At 43.0% G+C, this 22053-nt stretch overlaps 2 protein-coding genes, 1 long non-coding RNA gene and 1 pseudogene across 5 annotated transcripts; all 4 read left to right on the top strand.

Moving 5' to 3' along the window:
- Positions 1–803: 803 nt before the first annotated feature.
- On the top strand, positions 804–4589 carry LOC118400802 (phospholipase A and acyltransferase 1-like; annotated as a pseudogene).
- Positions 4590–7383: 2794 nt separating this feature from the next.
- Positions 7384–16615, top strand: ftsj3 (FtsJ RNA 2'-O-methyltransferase 3). Its single transcript, XM_052475332.1, has 21 exons — positions 7384–7577; positions 7966–8071; positions 8274–8320; positions 8465–8544; positions 8770–8869; positions 9104–9298; positions 9546–9661; positions 9760–9864; positions 10097–10197; positions 10373–10459; positions 11125–11304; positions 12174–12309; positions 12457–12647; positions 12835–12949; positions 13913–13997; positions 14193–14340; positions 14581–14672; positions 14764–14866; positions 14986–15169; positions 15537–15631; positions 15840–16615. Exons 1-21 carry the CDS (start codon positions 7511–7513, stop codon positions 16147–16149), a joined length of 2643 nt encoding a protein of 880 aa, XP_052331292.1. The 5' UTR covers positions 7384–7510; the 3' UTR covers positions 16150–16615.
- Positions 11527–12015, top strand: LOC127910677 (uncharacterized). Its single transcript, XR_008075731.1, has 3 exons — positions 11527–11667; positions 11706–11743; positions 11782–12015. It is a non-coding gene; the product is annotated as an uncharacterized LOC127910677 (long non-coding RNA).
- A 135-nt stretch (positions 16616–16750) lies between the features above and the next one.
- On the top strand, positions 16751–22001 carry asb3 (ankyrin repeat and SOCS box containing 3). Of its 3 annotated transcripts, none has more exons than XM_035799187.2 (6): positions 16751–16910; positions 17335–17559; positions 18039–18206; positions 18281–18526; positions 20463–21311; positions 21493–22001. In XM_035799187.2, exons 2-6 carry the CDS (start codon positions 17361–17363, stop codon positions 21687–21689), a joined length of 1659 nt encoding a protein of 552 aa, XP_035655080.1. In that variant the 5' UTR covers positions 16751–16910; positions 17335–17360; the 3' UTR covers positions 21690–22001. The 3 variants fall into 3 exon arrangements, with proteins under 3 accessions (XP_035655080.1, XP_035655081.1, XP_035655079.1); XM_035799188.2 differs by having other exon boundaries at positions 18036–18206; positions 18284–18526; XM_035799186.2 differs by having other exon boundaries at positions 18036–18206.
- Positions 22002–22053: the final 52 nt, after the last annotated feature.

The following is a 22053-nucleotide window of genomic DNA, read 5'->3' as shown; positions in this document are numbered from 1 at the left end:
GCTTCAATGAACCGACAATAAAAAGGAAACTGAAAGCAAATTTGCGCTGCACCTCTTTTTCATCAACTTAAATTAGCAAAGCTGAAATCGTGGAAACAAATGTCTACTACAGTACGATAGACTTTGTATGCATGGTGCAACAACAATCATATTAAACTGATCAATAAAAGCCAAGACTACAAACGGCTGGAATGTATCCATATGAATATGTTCCCCTTAATGTTGAAAATGACTGCAGTGAATAATACTTCCATGGGCTATGTTTGAAAATGAGATAACGTGTGACCATAGTTAAACTAATTGCCTTTATGTCCATGGGTAACATCTTTCATTTTGTAGCCTATATCAAGTTTTGCCCGATTAAATATCACTGACGACATAGTCTAAAGAAAACAAATACAGGCAGGTAGGCTATGCTGCCCTCTGTTGAAGAATTCATGTTTTACTCAAGAAAAAAATGGCAATTGGAATTACATTATAGCCTATTCAAAACAGACATGATAATGCATAACAGAAAAAAATATTTAAGGCTCACGAAAATTATTTACCTTTTAATCATCAAGCCACAAATTGTAATTATGTTAATCATTTCCATGCCAGTGATGATGTGCTGCAGGGCTAGTCAGTCATCAATACTACATAATATCAAGGCGTTCTTCATTTTACAAATTGATACATGAATGAACGGTCCGGTCCATGCAATCAGAATCATTGGGACGTCCCTACCCCATTGAAGTTTACAATGGTAAATGTACGGGTTATGGTTAAGGAATGGTTATGGTTTGGTTGGGGTATGGGTAAGGATAGGGGTTAAGGTTAGGGTTTAGGGTATGGACGTCCCAATGATTCCAGATAGCAATGACGTGAATCAACGCTGTCAGTGCTGCTGCCGAAGTTATCGCCTTCTAGCATCAGTGGCCTGTGGATGGCGGTAACCCGGTGACTGTCATCATTTGTCAAAATCGATATATGAAACACTACCTACCTGTAGGACCTTAAAAGAAACACTTTAATTTTTTTGCCATGCAATCTGAGTGACTATAATCCGAATAAATTGGATTTTCGCTCAGACAACCGACCATTTTAAGGATTTAGATTCAATTATTTTTCTCATTTGACTTTCAATGGATGGAGAGGAAGAAAAAGAATGGAGAGGAAGAAAAAGGTGTTGGTATTTGAGTAAGTATTGCCTCAAGTCTTTGTATTCATTTGAATAGTAGTTTAGCTATACTTAACTAAATCACATACTTAAACTATTGGCAAATAGGACCTCTATTAAAAATATGTCAAGTAGCTAAAGTTGAAGTACTAAAATATTGATGTGTTTGATAATTTAGTTTTAAAAAACATGTAATTTTCCACCACATACTGTAGCTTCAGACTTGACTTATTAATGAATGATATTATGAATTAATACATAGCTCCCCCAGGATGATAGAGATTTCATCACATGCCAGGTGAACTCAAGAGATTATTCTCTGTGTGGCAGAATACAAATGAATGGACATTTTCTATCTCCCCTTTACATGTTTTCTATTGGATTTTATTGTCTCTAGTTTTCTAATGGAGTCACAATTATGTTATTGAACTGTGACTTTTACACATTTAGATAGGTCTTTTCCCATGTCAAAGTCTATTTTCAGTCGTGACAAACTCTTTTTCTGTCCGTTTCTCTATTATGTAGGTGCTATTGTGACTGTGTGTGGCACAATAGCTTGTGTGTATTGTCTGTGTGTGTGTGCGTGTGTGTGTGTGTTTATTGTCTGTATATGTGTGTGACCTTTGCTCTCTACATTGTACCCTGTTCTCCAGCACACTCGCTCTATGAAATTAGTGTTCCTACCTTGAAAGTATAATATTACCATTAAAAAAAACATAAAAATCCAAGTAAATAGTCTATCTCACTTTTCCTTTTCATTGATTGAACCTTCAGAGAATGGTTGTTATTGAAATTCCATTTGGGTATAGTGGAGTTATAGTGCACAGCATGCATGCAGTCAATAGCACAAAGAGAACTATAGGGTATCTCAAACAGAGGGAGGGAGGGAGGGAGGGAGGGAGGGAGGGAGGGAGGGAGGGAGGGAGGGAGGGAGGGAGGGAGGGAGGGAGGGAGGGAGGGATGACCGAGGGAAGGGTGACGTAGTTTCATTAATGTTTCTGTTTTCAGAATTTGTGGAAGCATGATGTGGGATGGATAGAAAAAAACACAACCTTTACTGTGAGTATCATTATGTGTGTTGAAAGTTTGTTATTTTCACCTCACAATTGTATTTGTTATTGTAATGCATGAATAATATGTAGGCCTATACAATATCTGTGTCTACTCTATTTCTATGACCCTGTTGACCTTCTAGGTAAAGCATTGTTGAGAAAGGACCTGTAGGTAAACATTTCACTGTTAGCCTACATCTGTGACAAATAACAATATATATGATTCTTTTTTATCTTTATAGCTCAGCTAGATGGGGGCAGGTTGGGAGATAGAACCATATAGGGTTCCAAATGTGTACATCAATTTTCCTTCATTTTCTTCAATTCCAATTATATTATTTTAAAATTTCAAGTTGATTCCCTTGACGACTGACTTCGTTTGAAATTAATTGACCATAGAGTGTGCAACTGCCATTCTCTACACAAAGTCTATACATAAGAAAAGTATTTTCAGATGCCGAAAAAACTAAAAATAAATGTGCACTCACTAAATACAGTTTTGATTGATTTATCATTTAAACCAGTAGCAGTATTGACAGACACTGCTGTGTTTTATGCACATGTTGTCAGTGTAAATGTGTAAATTGTAAACTCTTTCAACTGGTGTAGATACTAAATAATAGTATATTGATTGTAAATGCAGCCAATGTCCACATTGTTGATTACTTCCTCCCCCTATAGATGGCCACTAATGACCTTGACCATCTTGACCCCCCTCAGCCTGGTGACCTCATTGAGATCTTAAGACCAGCCTTTCAGCACAGGGCTCTGTACCTGGGAGACGGTTGCGTCATCAATTTGACACCTGTTGGTCAGTGAAAGCAGTGTTGAGACATGAGACTAAATCCTAACTTGAGTTAGAATATGTCGTATGTGTGTTTCAAGTCTCAGGTTTAAAAGTGTATTTGTCATGTGCACATACAGTACCAGTCAAAAGTTTGGACACACCTGCTCATTCAAGGGTTTTTATTTATTTTTACTGTTTTCGACATTGTAGAATAAGACTGAACACATCCAAACAATGAAATAACACATATGGAATCATATAATAACAAAAAAAGTGTTAAACAAATCAAAATATATGTCATCAAGGCAGAGTATCCAAACTTTTGACTGGTACTGTATGTCGTATGTGTGTCGTATATGTTTTTTATTGGTGTTGTATGTGTCGTACTTGATGCTTCAGAATGTAAACGCTTCCAATGCACAATCTGATTAAAACATTTGAATTAAATGACACTTATCTCACATCAAGAGTATAGCCCTTTGTGAATTTATTCAGCATTTTCAAAGGGTGGGATTCAATAAATTCCACATTTATCAACACAAGTTTGATTGAATTTCAACCACTAATAACTGCAATTTAATAATGCTAATGCTTCACGCCCCCTGAATATTGTCTCCTTCCTGTAGATGAGAGTCAGGCTGCAGCCATCTCCAGTGTGAAGTCTGTGTTCAGTCTGAAGGCAGTTGTCCGAATGCAGCTTCTAAAGGAAGTGGTTGGAGACGACTCGTACCGGGTCAACAACAAATACCACGACCACCACACTCTATTGCCCGTCGATTACATCATTCAGCGATCTTAAGTTCTCATTGGCCAGGAGGTGTCTTATGACCTGTTGGGCAGTAACTGCGAGCACTTTGTCACCTTGTTGCGCTACGGAGAGGGAGTGTCTGAGCAGGTATTTTACTCCTTCTTTATCTCTTTCTCTCACTCTTCCTGTCTCTTTCCTCCTGTGTATGCGCTGTATCTCTCTCTCTCTCTCTCTCTCTCTCTCTCTCTCTCTCTCTCTCTCTCTCTCTCTCGCTCTCTCTCTCTCTCTCTCTCTCGCTCTCTCTCTCGCTCTCTCTCCTGATGCCCAATTCTTACAGGGCAGGTGGAGTTTCCACCATATTGCTGTATACTTATGTATTCCTCTGAGACCTACATGCAGAAGTGCCTAGGTGACAATTTGGACATAGGGCATTACTCTCTCCTTTTTTTCCAATGTATACAAGGTCATTCTAGCCCTTATCACTACTTACAATCAATATACCCTGGTATAGTCAATAAGGTATTGTCCTCTCCACCACCATACGCATATAATCGAATGACGTTACATTAGGCGTTATTGTATTTACCGGGTACAATTGTTATTTTCTGTTGTGTCCACAGGCCACACGGGCCATTGGGGCCATCATTTTGGTGACGGCTGCAGCAAGTGCTTTCTCTGTGCTTGGACTGATCAACACACGCTCCAGAAACAGAACCTTCTGAGCACCCTCAACAACAGCAGCATTGTCCTGTGCTAATGGTCTGGGATTCAAACTTCCCCTCAGTCTTTTGTTTAAGAGGATACCTCATTTTTACCCAATGTCATTAAAAAATAATGCATTTATCTATTTCATCGTCCTTTGTATTGAAGGCCAAGCAGACCAAATACTGTATAAGGTAGACATGTTGCCTACATTAAAATGTAAAATGTCTATATTACTGGAGATACACATTTTGAGATGTTGAAAGGATTGGTTTGGGTGAAAATTAAATATAAAATGTGACAAAGGAATCATTCATAAAGAAAACATTATTGGAGTCTTTACAATAATTGTTTTTCATTTTCCAGATAAGTTGACTGAGAACACATCCTCATTTGCAGCAACGACCTGGGGAATAGTTACAGGGGAGAGGAGGGGGATGATTGAGCCAATTGTAAACTGGGGATTATTAGGTGACCATGATGGTTTGAAGGTCAGATTGTGAATTTAACCAGGACACCAGGGTTAATACCCCTACTCTTACAATAAGAGCCACGGGATCTTTAATGACCTCAGAGAGTCAGGACACCCGTTTAACATCCCAGCCAAAAGACAGCACCCTACACTGCCCTGGGATTCTTTAGACCAGAGGAAAGAGTGCCTCCTACTGGCCCTCCAACACCATCTGGTCTCCCATCCAGAAACTGACCAGAACCAACCCTGCTTAGCTTCAGAAGGAAGCCAGTAGTAGTATGCAGGGTGGTATGCTGCTGGCAAATAATATTAATAACCCATTCTTTTATTTTTGTTATATAATTCAATTTTGTCAAGCACACACATAGCTTTGAATAGCATCTAAATGTCTAAGACAAAAATAAAACCGACAACTAATTGAATCACAATAAAAAAAATAATGAACTGTGAATTTTTTTAATCAACTGATAAGTATGTTGACATGCTTTACATAAAAATGCCTACATCAAAGACAGTACAGTATGAAGATAGGCTAAAACTGCTTCTCCAATAGAAATCCCTGATCACACTTGTCGGTGATGTTGGGTGGCTAAACTCATGCATGAAAACCACTGAGGTACTTACTGTATATAAAACCTGGATAGCTCCTATGTATTGGCCATTGAGAGGCTTTGAAACCACCGGTCAACGTTATTGCCACTCCTCAGTAGGAGCAGTCCTCCAATGGAATGAAAGGAATTCTACACTTTTCCAATGAAATATTTCAAAGACAAAACCATATGCATTTAAGTATTTGTTTGTTGTAGTGGGGACAGTAACATTAGTAATCTCGAATGTTTAAATATAGTTATATATTTTTATTTGTACTCTTATCTCACATAATATAATTTTAGAGTATACATTAAGATGTCTGTAATATAATACACGTGGCAAACACAAATGTAGACATTAATAAATGCATTTTTTTTGCTTCCAAAATATTTTACCCCGGTGAAGGAGTGACAAAATGGAGGCACGTAGACTAAAAACCCCGCTCTCAAAACGTATCTAGTGTGTATATAAATCATTGGAACACATCATCGGGTCACGGAAGTCTCCCGCCGAATTGCGCATGTGCTGGCGGTCAACTCAACAGTACTCCTTCGATATAAAGTTGTTTTTGACGAAAATGAAAACCTGTTAGTTTGTCACGTTCACAAGGTTGGCGTAATAACATGTTCAACTACTTAAAACATTGGCTCGAATCTAGGTTATGCCCAGTGGTGGAAAATGCACCCAATTGTCATACTTGAGTAAAAGTAAAGATCCCACACTCCAACACAGACATGAATTACAAACAAAGCATGTGTTAAGGGAGTCAGACAGATCAGAGGCAATAGGAATGACCAGGGATGTTTCTCTTGATAAGTGTGTGAATTAGAAAAAAATTATGTCCTGCTAAACATTCAAAATGTAAGGAGTGCTTTGATTGTCAGGGAAAATGTATGGAGTAAAAAGTACGTAATTTTATTTTGGAATGTAGTGAAGTAAAAGTAATCAAAAATATAAATAGTAAAGTAAAACAGTTAAGTAGTAATTTCATGTATTTTTACTTAAGTACTTTACACCACTGGTTATGCCTTTAGATTTCAAGAAAATTAACAACTAAGGAAGAATTTTTAATTCTCAAACCCCAAACCCAGGCCTGGTCTGTTTGATGTTTGCAAGCGTTTCCGAAAGTCTTGCAAAGTTGAGCCTTTGGGTTTAGAAACTGTGCCTACATTATATTATATTATATATATATATATATATATTAGTACCAGTCAAAGGTTTGGACACAACTACTCATTCAAGGGTTTTTCTTTATTTTTTAAACTATTTTCTACATTGTAGAATAATTGTGAAGACATCAAAACTATGGAATAACACATGATGTCTTCACTATTATTCTAAAATGTAGAAAATTGTAAAAATAAAGAAAAACCTTTGAATGAGGAGGTGTGTCCAAACTTTTGACTGGTAATGTATATAATGTATATATATTTTTTTGTATTATTATATATATTTTTTATTAACAACATATCAATACAAGAAGTACATGGGGGAACACAAGTATATATAAAGAATATACAAAGGTACAATATCACATTACACTTCAAGGGGCATACACACACTCATAACTCGAACAGCTTTTTTGTTGGTAGAATATTTAGTTGTCTTAAAATATAGTTATTTTTGTAAGGTAAGAACACGTGGTGTTTTTTTTGTAAATGTACATTTGTGAATATGAAATTTGGCCAAAAGAATAATGAAATGAATTACATAAAATTGTTTCGACTTATTTCTACCGTAGGTAAAGAATCCAAGCAGTACGTCTCTCACATTATTTTATAGTTGCAATGAATGTATCTGTCTGTTCCACGGTCTGTTGTAGTCCTTGGTTCAATAAAGTTTCCAGGCTTCAAATTTATATGTGACGTAAATTTCATGCGCATAGAAGCCACACGTGTTATGTTTTCATGGAGGTGGTTGGTAATCTTCTTCGGTAATTTGTAAATCGTAATATTCCAATCACAATTTAAATAATAAGCGATCAACAACACCAGCAAACATGGGGAAGAAACTCAAAGTTGGAAAGTCTAGAAAAGATAAATTCTACCACTTAGCAAAGGAAACGGGTAAGATCTATAAACGCAGAGAACTCATCGTGCTATTAGCCTAATTTAAATGGGCTAGCTAAATCAAGTCCAAGTGAATTAATACAGTAGCTAAACAGTAAGCTAGTTGTACTGTGTGCTTTTCAGTTTAAACAGATAATGTATATGTAACGTTAGCTACCTAGCTATTGTTGCTCATCAGGGATTGGGTACCCTTGATCATATAGCCATCAATATTCAAGATCATAACTATCTAGAGAGATTACTGTAGCTAATTGGCTTCTCAGGATTGTGATACTGATAGTTGAAGCCAGCTGGATCGTGTAGCATTGAAAACAGCTGGCTAGTAATGTAGAAATGACATTGTCTGGTTATATATGTGTAATACTCTCGCTCTCCTCTCCCTCAGGATATCGTTCACGTTCTTCCTTCAAGCTTATTCAGCTGAACCGAAAATTCCAGTTCTTACAGAAAGCCAGGGCTCTGGTGGACTTGTGCGCTGCTCCGGGTGGTTGGTGGGTACCGTAGCTATCTGCATCGCGTGTCACATGATCTCAATATACTATCATACGCTATTGACTGTCAAGTCTTACTTTAGCATGCTATTTGATATGTTAAACATCAACATGTGCTGTAGTAGGCCTATGAAATAATTGTCGTATCTTGTTTTATTATTTTTGTCAATATTCTTTCTCTCTGTCATACCCATACCCATAGGTTACAGGTGGCGTCCAAGTTTATGCCTGTCTCCAGTCTTATTATTGGTGAGTCAAACCTCGTCTCAGGCACCTCTAACATATACCGACTACTGTGTTCCATAATACTTAGCCGACATCTTACAAAAATAAATCCCTGTTGCAGTGCTGTTATAGTTGGTTGATGATGTCATTGCGTTCCTATCTCCAAAGGTGTCGACTTGGTCCCAATCAAATCTATCCCCAACGTGGTCGCCCTGACAGAGGACATCACCACAGAGAAATGCCGGCAGGTAGGTCAGAGGTCAAATTAGTGAGTCTGTTATTTATCCATAACAGGATGGCGTTTTAATGTAGTTCATCACAGTACAGTGTTGACATAACTCCCATTGAATGTTCTCGGACAGTATTCTCCGATGTACTGTTATATGCGTTGGTAACTTCATCATACATCACCAAATTGTGACAACTTTTAGTCCAAAGAGGACAGTGTTTGATGTAACTGTTGTTTTGGCCAGGCTCTGAGGAAGGAGCTCCAGACATGGAAGGTGGACGTGGTCCTAAACGACGGAGCTCCAAATGTTGGAGCCAACTGGGTGCATGATGCCTTCTCTCAGGGTAAGTAACGCACTGATGTAAACATAAACCTTTATATGTAAACTCAGAGGGAATAAGCTTAACACCACGTTTGTCCGTCCATCAGCTATATGGCATGTTCACTCTCATAACATTTGTACAGTAGAAATGCGTATTAGATTAACAGTAAATTAATGAAATTCGAAGGTAATAAATCGGTGTCGAGGAGCAGATCACAATCTTTGTCTTACTCGAACCCTCCTCTCACCCTTCCAGCTCATCTGACCCTGATGGCTCTGAAGCTGGCGTGTGACTTTCTGGCCAAAGGGGGCACGTTTGTCACCAAGGTGTTTCGCTCCAAAGACTACCAGCCACTGCTGTGGATCTTCCAGCAGTTCTTCAAGAAGGTGCAGGCTACCAAGCCCCAGGCCTCCAGAAACGAGTCGGCTGAGATCTTCGTCATCTGCCAAGGTGGGTTGGTTCACCCCGACTCTCTATAGCAGAGTTGGAAAAGTGAGAAGTACCATTTATTTTCATTGAGGATTTTTCCGTTCTGATTGGAATTCCTATTCACTTCCTGAATTGACATGGAATTGACTCCAACCCTGCTCTTTAGCACCAGGTATCTAGAGTAAATTGAGAAATATATACTTTGGGTTTATTGTGGTAAATGTTGGTCTTGTTGAGTAACTGAGGATGGGACTTCATTCCATTTCAGGCTACCTGGCCCCAGACAAAATTGACAACAAGTTCTTCGACCCCAAACATGCTTTCAAAGAGGTGGAGGTCCAAGCCAAGGCTATCAAAGACCTGGTCCCTCTGAAGAAACCGAAGGTGTGTGTGTGCACCTGTGTGTAATTCTTTACAGTGAAGTCTTCTGAATGAACAGACTGTATATTTTAGTGGCTTCATTCATTCATGCTGTGTTTCAGGCGGAGGGATACACAGATGGTGATCTGACCCTGTATCACACCTTCTCAGCGACCGCCTTCCTCAAGGCTGACAACCCTGTGGACTTCCTGAGCAAAGCCAACGAGGTGAGACGCATCATACAGAACTTTACAATGGCAGTCAAATCAAATTTCAAATCAAATCAAATTTTATTTGTCACATACACATGGTTAGCAGATGTTAATGCGAGTGTAGCGAAATGCTTGAAGTCAGCATTGATGGCAAGTTAACTTGCTGGCTAGCTAAACCACATTTAGCTACGATAGCATTTGTCACTGAGCAGATTTTAATATTGTTTTTATTGGGGTGTGCTTCCAGATCAATTTTGACAACCCTGAGTTGGAGTCTCACGAGGCCACCTCTGACGAGGTCATAGAGTGTTGCCGTGACATCAAGGTTCTGGGCCGCAAGGAGCTCCGGTAAGCCAATGAGATTGTTATACTGTAATGATAACAATACACTGACTTCATAAAGTGTTTTCTTATAGACCCAAATATGTGCTGCAACTCAAGTCTCGCCGCCTGCCCTCCTATGGGGCTCTCCAATGACCTTTGCCCTCTGACCCTGTGTATGTATGTATGTGTGTGTCCTCAGTCTGCTGCTGAACTGGAGGTCCAAGCTGAGGAGATACCTGGCTAAGAAGCTAAAGGATGAGGCCAAGCAGCTGGATGAGGACATCAAGTAAGAATCCTTTTAAACATTCCTTAATCTTTATATCTACAGCAAGTTCTATTGAGAGAGACTCCCAGTCCAGATTGAACCCCCGTGACTCCCAGTCCAGATTGAACCCCCGTGACTCCCAGTCCAGATTGAACCCCCGTGACTCCCAGTCCAGATTGAACCCCGTGACTCCCAGTCCAGATTGAACCCCCGTGACTCCCAGTCCAGATTGAACCCCCGTGACTCCCAGGCTAGATTGAACCCCCGTGACTCCCAGTCCAGATTGAACCCCCGTGACTCCCAGTCCAGATTGAACCCCCGTGACTCCCAGTCCAGATTGAACCCCCGTGACTCCCAGTCCAGATTGAACCCCCGTGACTCCCAGTCCAGATTGAACCCTGTGACTACCTAAGGCCCCTAGTAGAACAGATCCAGGTAGGTACCGACTCCACCTGGTCTTCTGTTTGTTCCCTCCATATTGTTTTACACCCATCCAGTCTGAACACATGAGAGTATCATGATTTGCCTATGTAGGGATTGGGCCTGATTTTGGTAGACAAGAATCTCTTTTACAAAGATATGGGGTATGTCAGGTTCTAAATTAATATTATTTGAAGTTGCACATCCCATTATATAGAGCAGTAGGCATCAATAACATTGGCCTTTATTGTTGTGCTTGTCTGCAGACTGAGTTCAGGTGAGGAGGCGAGCGACGCAGAGGAGAAGAAAGAAGAGAAGAAAGAGGAGAAGGAGAAAAAGAAAATGACGGTGTCTGAAAAGAAGGAAGAAGAGGCCGAGTTGGAGGAGGAAGAGATGGAGCAGAAACTTGCCGAGCTGAAAGCCGAGGAGGTGGCAGAGCTGAGACGGTAAGTCTTTATACTGAGGAGGTGGCAGAGCTGAGACGGTAAGTCTTTATACTGAGGAGGTGGCAGAGCTGAGACGGTAAGTCTTTATACTGAGGAGGTGGCAGAGCTGAGACGGTAAGTCTTTATACTGAGGAGGTGGCAGAGCTGAGACGGTAAGTCTTTATACTGAGGAGGTGGCAGAGCTGAGACGGTAAGTCTTTATACTGAGGAGGTGGCAGAGCTGAGACGGTAAGTCTTTATACTGAGGAGGTGGCAGAGCTGAGACGGTAAGTCTTTATACTGAGGAGGTGGCAGAGCTGAGACGGTAAGTCTTTATACTGAGGAGGTGGCAGAGCTGAGACGGTAAGTCTTTATACTGAGGAGGTAGCAGAGCTGAGACGGTAAGTCTTTATACTGAGGAGGTGGCAGAGCTGAGACGGTAAGTCTTTATACTGAGGAGGTGCCAGAGCTGAGACGGTAGGTCTTTATACTGAGGAGGTGGCAGAGCTGAGACTAAGTCTATACTCAACTGCTCAACTTTATGCTCTCTAATGCATATAGCAAAAATGGGATTTGATGGATCAATATAGAATAACTTCACCGTTCACACATTACAGATACAATACACAAGTCCCAAGAATGTTCATTAAAAAGCCTTACTGATGCTGGCACAAAACTGGTGTCTTGGTCCTGAGAGGTAGAGACCTGAGTCTACGGCCTGATGGCAACTGCTTCCTGATATTTAAGGGGGGAGGTGTTTATGATATTACAGATGTGCTATATTTCCTGTCTGTAAGGTGTGTTGACATGTTTGCTGGTGTATTCTGTGACCGGTGCTGTATTGTCCAGTGTGAGGTGTTGACGTGCTGCTGGTGTGTTGTGCCAACCAGGAAGAAGAAGAAGCTTCTGAAGGAGAGAAGGAAGCAGAGGGAGAGGGTGGCACTGAAGATGGACCTGCCGGGAGTCTCCATCGCAGATGGCAACGACTCCTCCATGTTCTCCCTCGTTACCATTAACAAGGCCGCGGTAACTCAGAGACCGATATGCATGCACATACACACACCAATTGACCATGGACATGGTTTTGAATAGATTTTTATAAAGGTTGTTCTTGTTTTATTTCTCATGATTGTGAAAAGCTTCACCTTTCCCCTCATTCCGTCCCTCTCCTAGGCTCTGTGTGAGATCACCAAGGGGGACATGAAGTTAGCTGATGCCATGGTGGAAGGGGAGGAGGACCTATACTTCTCTGACGACGGTGACAGTGACGAGGTCTCCCTGGTCTCTGACCTGGACGATGACGACTTGGATGAGATCATAGAGAAACAGAAGGAGATGGCCAAGGACAAGGCCACCAAGAAAAAGTACGTCTTTCACTCAGTCTCTGTCTCTCTCTCTCTGCATCTATCTGTATCACTGCTTTTGACACTTCACACATTAAATGACTTCTACTCAATCCACTTTTAACTATAATAACTTCATCAAAATGTTGGCAAAACTGCTGTTGCAATGTTACTATTTTTTTTTCCCAATGCTTGGTGTGTGTTGCAGAGTGTCCTTCAATGTGGAGAAGGAGGAGGAGGAGGAGGAAGGGAGTGGACTGATAGTGGAGCTGGAGGGAAAGGAGGAGAAGAGGGACCGTGAGACCAGCATGTGGTTCAGCAAGGTCTGTAGTACACACAGTCACCCACCCACACACAACACGGTGTACTCACAGTCACCCACACAACACGCTGTACTCACACACAGTCACCCACTCACACACAACACGCTGTACTCACACACAGTCACCCACACAACACGGTGTACTCACACACAGTCACCCACACAACACGCTGTACTCACACACAGTCACCCACTCACACACAACACGGTGTACTCACACACAGTCACCCACACAACACGCTGTACTCACACACAGTCACCCACACAACACGCTGTACTCACACACAGTCACCCACCCACACACAACACGGTGTACTCACACACAGTCACCCACACAACACGGTGTACTCACACACAGTCACCCACACAACACGCTGTACTCACACACAGTCACCCACCCACACACAACACGGTGTACTCACACACAGTCACCCACACAACACGCTGTACTCACACACAGTCACCCACCCACACACAACACGCTGTACTCACACACAGTCACCCACACAACACGCTGTACTCACACACAGTCACCCACACAACACGCTGTACTCACACACAGTCACCCACACAACACGCTGTACTCACACACAGTCACCCACACAACACGCTGTACTCACACACAGTCACCCACCCACACACAACACGCTGTACTCACACACAGTCACCCACCCACACACAACACGCTGTACTCACACACAGTCACCCACCCACACACAACACGCTGTACTCACACACAGTCACCCACCCACACACAACACGCTGTACTCACACACAGACCCACCCACACACAACACGCTGTACCCACCCACACACACTCACTGACCCACCCACATATACATGCTCACCGACACACAACACGCTGTACGCGTCCACCCACTAACAGACTTCCTCATGCACATGGAGTACTTTTATAGTACCCGTGGTTCTCTGACCTTATGATGTCACTTTCTGACTCACACAGGACATCTTCGCTGAACTGGATCTGGACGGAGATGCAGCGAGTGAGCTGCGGCAGACACAGATGCTACAGAACAAGGACCTTACAGGTACAGGATGAGTACAGCATCGCAATAAAGTGTCTTCCTCCTGTTTGATAGGTGGAAATTTCCAGTAGGTGTCCACCATATTACTTTCAGCCCAGCGTAGGTAAAAGGGAAGAGTCCACTTTAGACTGAGATTTGTCTGTAGTGAGAGAAGAGTGTTGGATGAACTTTTTGTAACACTTTTTGTTTTGTCTCCAGCAAAGGGGAAGAAGAGAAAAACCCCAGAGGAGCCTGATACGGCCCAGCCCGAGGAGGAAGAGGCGGGGCCTTCACAGGAAGCTGGGGCAGTGGGGGATAGCGACAGTTACTCTGATGATGACAACAGCAGTGACGAGGACGATGAGAAGTCAGGACTCGTGTCACATGACTTATTAAAGAATAGACTAGAACTTTTGTCCCATTTTGTCATATTGTTAACAAAATACATTTTCAATAATTTTGTAGGATTCTGATAGCGAACAGATTGAAAAATGTTTGGAGGAATTCTTTGATATGCTGGTAGACATTATGACTTAGCTTATGACCACAATATGCACTTTCCCCGATCATCTATAAGTGGAAACGTGTGTGTGTGTGTGTTCTACAGGAGTATCGCTCAGATGAAGGCTAAAGGGTCTGGCGGTATCCAAGGAGACGCAGATGGCGACGACTTCCAGGTGGTGCCAGTGGAGAGCACCAGTGAGTAAAGAGAACATGTCTAGGGTGCGGGCCTTAGAGTGACTGTTTAGATCAATGGCGAGATTTTAAGCGGTGTGTGTTTCCCCCCCAGGCAAGCGTGCTCGCATCATGAATGCAGAGGGTTTGGCCCTGGGCTGTCAGATCGCGACCTCCAAGAAGAGATCAAGGGACCTGGTTGATGGCTCCTTCCACAGGCAAGATTAGCTGATTACTCTGTGTGTGTGTGTGTGTGTGTGTGTGTGTGTGTTCACTAATGATACTACTTATTTAGCCATGCAATGTATTATTTCTGTGTGACGATGTATGTGTTCAGGTTTGCCAGCTCGGAGGACCAGTGCGAGGTGCCCGAGTGGTTTGTGGATGACGAGAAGAAACACCGGAATAAGCCTATCCCTGTCACCAAGGAGATGGTGGAGGAGTACAAGGCAAAATGGAAGGAGATCAACGCCAGGCCCATTAAAAGAGTGGCTGAGGCCAAGGCCAGGAAGAAGAAGAGGGTAAGAGAGCGAGAGAGAGATGGTAGAATGAGAGGGTAGAAGTAGAGGGGGAAAGATAATATTATGAAGGGAAATGGACAGGAGACTGGGGAATGAGGGTAGAAGTAGAGGGGGAAAGATAATATTATGAAGGGAAATGGAAGGGAGACTGGGGAATGAGGGTAGAAGTAGAGGGGGAAAGATAATATTATGAAGGGAAATGGAAGGGAGATGGGGGAATGAGGGTAGAGGAGGATGTTGGGTAAAAAGGTGGGAGACGGGGGAATGAAGGTAGAGGAGGATGTTGGGTAAAAAGGTGGGAGACTGGGTGTAAAGATGGAGGATGCAGCATACAGTATGTGACCTTTGTTTATCTTTGGTGTGACAGATGCTGAAGAAGATGGAGTCAGCCAAGAAGAAGGCGGAGGCCGTGGTCAACACAGTGGACATTGGTGAAAGGGAGAAGATGGCCCAGCTAAAGAGGTACAAATGCAACTTTACACCATCAAAACCTCTGCGACGACATGTACCACAACCATTTACACGGCTACATCTCTGGCAGTGACATGTCCCATTACAGTAGGACTTTACTACACCTGTGGCTAGCTAAATAAACTACCACTTTAAAATGTTGTACCACCAACATTTTACTTTACTTACTAAAGTCCCTTCTCTCTCTCTCTGTTTTTAGTATCTATAAGAAGGCGGGTCTTGGTAAGGAGAAGAGGGAGGTCACGTACGTCGTGGCCAAGAAGGGCTCTGGTACCAAGAGGGTTCGTCGTCCGGGCGGTGTCAAGGGCCAGTTCAAAGTGGTGGACGGCCGCATGAAGAAGGACATGAGAGGCATGCAGAGGAAAGAGCAGCGCGAGAGAGGGGGCAAGAAAGGGGGGAAGGGGAAAGGAGGGGGGGGCAAAGGAAAAGGCAGAGGTGGTGGAGGAGGAGGATTTAAGGGTGGAAGAGGAGGGATGAAGGGTGGAAAAGGACGTCCTGGCAGGAAATAAGTAAAAGAACACTGCTCTGTCCCCTCCTTTTGTTTTCGGAGGTTAAATTAATTTTCCCCTCCATTTTGTATCTGAGAGTTGTCATATAGGCAAGCTAAGATGGCTGCCACACAGTGCTACAGTGTAATTGTGGGCAACAGAACTTTCCTGGTGTACTTTGAGACCCTCTACAGAAACAGTGACCGCCGTACTGAAAAGCATGATAAAACAATACAGGTATCCTCCAATCTTTTGGGTAAATAAAAAGTGCTGTGTGTACATATTTCGATGAGAGGATGACGTACTTGCCTTACATCCAGTGTTGACTGAAGCTGTTTCAGTGCACACCCTGAACCATTCTGTAATAAATGGTTTCGATCAAGATTTCACATGAATAGTAATGTTTATTAAAATACATGTGCTTTCCACAGGTGTTCTTTTAAATCTTGTAAATACTGATTTCACAATAAATGTCTGAAACAAGTGATCTGTACCTCCCTGATTCTCTTTACTAACTAAAGTTTCTTCATCCGATAGCCACCCCTTCAAAGATTTGAAATTCAATATTTTTACTCATGTTATTCTGATGGACTGTCAGCTCTATTTTAAACGATATCCCCACCATCATTTGCTCATGATTGGTGAACGCATTGGTCAACGTCACCATCCTCGGGCCGCTGGATGGGCGGAGTTTTCACTTTTAGTCCAATGATAGTGTGTACGGAAGTGATTCAACGCGGGTGTTTTGTCGATGTTGCAAACAGCTGAGAAGACGAGAAAAGGTAGCTAAACTGCTTTCTTATTGAATTAATACGTCCTAATAGAAATTGTAGCAGCATAAGAATAATTTTGATAGCCAACCACACTTCTGTCGACTAAGCATGCAGTCTTACAAGCCTATTACTTCTGTTAGCTAGCTAACCCGTTAGCTTAGCCAGGATCACCACTAGAGGATTTTGGCTACTTCTAGTAGCTAGAGAGAAGTAACGATAGCTAACATTATACATACAGGTTAATATATTAGACTATTGAAATTGGTTTGCATGCCAATCCGTTTGTGCCATCACCCCAACTCATTATTTGTCTCGATAATGACAGCAACGGAGTGGACCTCCTCTTCTGATCCCGCCAATGTGTTATTTCATCCCTCTCTTCGTCGCCTCTCGTTACTTATAGGCCTATTATATCCGTGTCTTTTTTTGTCAGAGTCGTTCAGATGAGAGGTAAGGAGGATGGACTTTACTGAGTGTTACAGCGACACGGTGTCCAGCCTTGCCGTGGCAGCACGCGAGAGCAATGTCAGGCGTGTGAGCTTACTGATCCAGAGAGGCTGCAGTGTGGACAGCAGGGATAACCGTGGTTGGAACGCCCTTCACGAGGCTGCAGCCGCCGGAACCATCGTATGTGTGCACCAGCTACTTAAGGCTGCCGGTAAGGTTTGAGTTGAGAGAAGGGAACAATCTCTATAATTCTATGTCTCTTAGTGAAAATAAAATAAATCCACCTGCTTCATTGCTCTGATCCGAAGGAACTGACCAAGTGAAAACCAAACAGTGGCGGCTGGCATCGAGTCAATTGATTAGTATCATACACATCAACGATGTGGATGATACCATTCCATTATAGTACGATGTGGTTGATACCATTGCCACTGACTCCATTTCAGCCATTATTATGAGCCAGCCTCAACTGCAACCTAATGATGAGCTTCCTCCTGTCAAGTCTTTTCCAATTAGTGAAAGGGAAGAGATGGGTTTTCAATTAATTTAAATATAGCCTATCTGAACAGGGGCTAAAAGGGGCATTTCAATATTCTAAAAGTGGATCCTTCACTAACCTCCTTGGCTCCTCTTTGTGGATCCTTCACTAACCTCCTTGGCTCCTCTTTCCATTGGCCCTTCCTTCAGAAGGAGCCTCCAGTGGTTGCCGTGCCTACGTGGGCTCTCTGACACATGAGGGTGAGTCGGCGTTGTATCTGGCCGTGCAACGCAGACACCTGGCCGTGGTCAAGCTCCTCCTCAGAGCACACGCTGACATCAACCAGCCAACCAATGACCTGTCCTGCCCTCTCTACGCAGGTAAGGCACACCCACATAGACAAAACACTTGAACTGTGTTATAGGTCTTATTAAAAGTGTGTGTGTGTGTGTAGCAGTAGACTGTGGGCACACAGATATCGTGGAGTTGCTGGTGCGGAAAGGGGCAGAGGTTAACGGAACACACACGGCCTCCTGCTGGACCTGCCTTCATCAGGCTGCCTATAGAGGTCACAGTGACATTGTGCGTATCCTGGTGGGCGTGTGTCGCCTGGAGGTGTTTGACGATCACATGATCACTCCCCTGTTTGTGGCTGCACAGTATGGACAAAAGCAGTGTCTTCAGATCCTCGCTGACGCAGGTACATATCTGTGCGCTTTCTGATAAAAAATATATATATATTTATTTAAAAAAAGGCCCAGTTCAGTCAAAATTCTGTTTTTTCCTGTGTTTTATATCATATTGTACCACAGCTGATGAAACAAGCACCGTAAAAATGTGTAAAAATTAAATGTGTTATTTCCTGATAGTTGCTGGTTAAAAATACAATCTACACAGGACCTTCTAATCAGCAGGTTTGCATGGTCGCTTATGGAGAGTTGGGGCTTTCCATGGTGACGTCACTATACAGTAAATTGGTTATTAGACCAATAACAAAAAGTTCAAAAACTGCCGATTACAGCTAGTTTTCAATTTTACCCTACCCACATAGACCACTCCGACAGCCCTAACAAAATTATTGCTCGAGGTTGTTTATTGTTGCTAAAAAGCCATTTTTGCCCATTTTTAAATGGAAATCTATAGGCCCTTTCACACTGCATTGTTCTTATCCTCAGGCGAGACTGGCCATGGGCGAGCTTATCCTGTGTTCACACAACCATTTGTTAACCCTGGGCTAAGCTTTAGCCCTGGGCTAACGGGCGACCAACATTCTCTCTCTGCCACGCAACCAATGTTATAAACAATAAGACATTTATTAACACATGAAGTCCTCCTGCTTCTAGCCTAGCGTTGGAAGTCATCCTGATTCTAGCCTAGCGTTTGAAGTCATCCTAATTCTAGCCTAGCGTTTGAAGACATCCTGATTCTAGCCTAGCGTTTGAAGACATCCTGATTCTAGCCTAGCGTTTGAAGACATCCTGATTCTAGCCTAGCGTTTGAAGACATCCTGATTCTAGCCTAGCGTTTGAAGACATCCTGATTCTAGCCTAGCGTTTGAAGACATCCTGATTCTAGCCTAGCGTTTGAAGACATCCTGATTCTAGCCTAGCGTTTGAAGACATCCTGATTCTAGCCTAGCGTTTGAAGACATCCTGATTCTAGCCTAGCGTTTGAAGACATCCTGATTCTAGCCTAGCGTTTGAAGACATCCTGATTCTAGCCTAGCGTTTGAAGACATCCTGATTCTAGCCTAGCGTTTGAAGACATCCTGATTCTAGCCTAGCGTTTGAAGACATCCTGATTCTAGCCTAGCGTTTGAAGACATCCTGATTCTAGCCTAGCGTTTGAAGACATCCTGATTCTAGCCTAGCGTTTGAAGACATCCTGATTCTAGCCTAGCGTTTGAAGACATCCTGATTCTAGCATTTGATTTCCAAAAGTAATGGTTTGCATAAACCTTGCAGTCTGCCTGTCTGACCTCGGCAACAATGTTTCACTTTCGAAATGCGATCTTGCCCCTGTACAGAGAATGCTATGAAGGAAAGAGACATGAACATTTCTGGTCCAGGCGAAATCATGCAACAATATTATTATCATGGATATATCCAATTAAATGACAATAGAAAATAGCCATAACAACCAATGTTTTTCCACGGATTAAAGTATTTCAAGTTTTTGTCTGCATATGGCTGGATGAAATATTATAAATGTACTTATTAATATAGCGTGCAGAACGCATCACGAGCATGTGCTAATTAAGTGAAAGTGCAGTTATTGTGATTGGACAGTGAATTCTATGCGCTGTTCATGACCTCGTTTCACACGGGCTATTTTGGCACCATGTTTCTGGGGCTAGCCACAAAAAGTCAGTGCTAACCCTGCTCCGGCCCAGAGCCAGCTAGCCCTGGGCTAATGTTGGCGCTAGCCCACTTTACAATGCGCAAGTCTGAACACTTGCTTAGACCAGGGCCAAAATCTCCCTTAGCCCTGGGCTGAAATGCAGTGTGAATGCATCTTATACAGTAAGGTACTTAATTGTTACTCAGAAATGATTTGATATTTATGTAAAAATGGCTGCATTGGGCCTTTAAGTTGCTGTATAAACATTGTATGTTGTTTACATGTTGGGGTTGTAGGTGCCAATGTGAACGCCCAGGCCTCAGACTTGGCAACACCGCTGCTGATTGCATCACAGGAGGGCCACGAAGGCTGTGTGGAGATTCTTCTGGACCACAATGCCAACCCAAATCTGTCTTGTTCCAACAACTGGCCACAGCTCCCCATCCACGCAGCTGCCGAGTTCGGCCACAACACTGTCCTGACCAGGCTGATTGCTGTGACACACCGGGTGTGTGACCGTGGAGAGGGTGAGTTGAGTCCGCTGTACTCTGCTCTGAAGAACAATCACAGCCACTGTGTAGATCTGCTGCTGAGGGCCGGCTTCAGCCCAGACGCCCAGGACTGTAGCTCCCTCTTCAGCTCAGACACCACATCACCGCTCGCCTTCGCCCTGGCCTTGAAATGCACATCCTCCCAGCCCTTTAGCGATTCGGCACGCTTGCTGGTAGCCGCAGGGGCTACTTTGACTGGGCGGGAATGGCTCTACATTCTGGCCATGTGCAAATCCGATGTGCTGCAGTATGTCTTACAACAAAGGAACATCCCCAGACCAGATCAGCTAAGCAGGACCATCTCGCTCTGCTCTAGGCCAGAGCAGCAGAGCAACAGCCCACTCAGTCCAGAAGAGTTGCGTGGGCTGGTGTGTGAGGCGCTCGGCATGGTATGCCATGCTTCCTACTGGTTGCCCACGCTACTTCAGGCAGGCCTGGAGCCCTCCCTACTGTTGCAGAGACCTTACTCCCTGAGGAAGGCAGACAGTGAGGTTTTGAATTACTTCCTCCAGTTTGTCAATTGGTCGACTCTCTCTCACCCACTAAAGGAGATACTGCTACCCCGAAAGGAGAGCACCTGGAGGCCACATTACGGTAAGACACACGTACAAATATTTTAAAAAATTGCATTTAGCTGAAGAACGTCTTAAAATAAGGGCATTCAACCACTGGATAATATGCACACAACTAAGAGTGACATGTGCACACACACGGAAAAATGTCAACAGATGAGTAATAATTGTGTGTGTGTGTGTGTGTGTGTGTGTGTATATAGAGTGTGTGCCATCTCTCTCTCACCTCTGCAGGCTGCGAGTCAGGGAAGAGTTAGGTTCAGTGGTTCTGATGCAGACAGCTGTGGTCCGACAGCTTCCTCTTCCCCCTCCACTGCAGATATACCTCCAGTTCAGAGACATCCCACCACCCTCGCACGCAACAACAGTCCCACAGGGAGGGTTTCTACAGCGACTATAACGATGACATACAGGGCTTCATATAATCTGCCACTGAAGAGATGTCCTCAATTAAAAAAATATACACACACCCCAGTTCCCTATGCACACACCCCAGTTCCCTATGCACACACCCCAGTTCCCTATGCACACACCCCAGTTCCCTATGCACACACACCTGTTCTATGTTTCTGTTCTGTTGATGTGTGATTTTGGAATAGATCAGCTCTATTTGAACACTGATGTTGGTGAAAATGAATATTTTTGTATTCTTTGTAGAATTGCCTGTATGGTTTGTTTTGATTATTGTTAATTAAAACAAAGTATCAAGCTGTTTTGGAGTAAACTTTTTATTTTAATTATAAATAATTTAAAAAAAGCTCAGT

This window comes from Oncorhynchus keta, chromosome 22 (assembly GCF_023373465.1).
Source record: "Oncorhynchus keta strain PuntledgeMale-10-30-2019 chromosome 22, Oket_V2, whole genome shotgun sequence".
Classification (NCBI taxonomy): domain Eukaryota; kingdom Metazoa; phylum Chordata; class Actinopteri; order Salmoniformes; family Salmonidae; genus Oncorhynchus; species Oncorhynchus keta.
The sequence above is the reverse complement of the archived record's forward strand: the minus strand, read 5'-3'. Positions and strand labels throughout refer to the sequence as shown.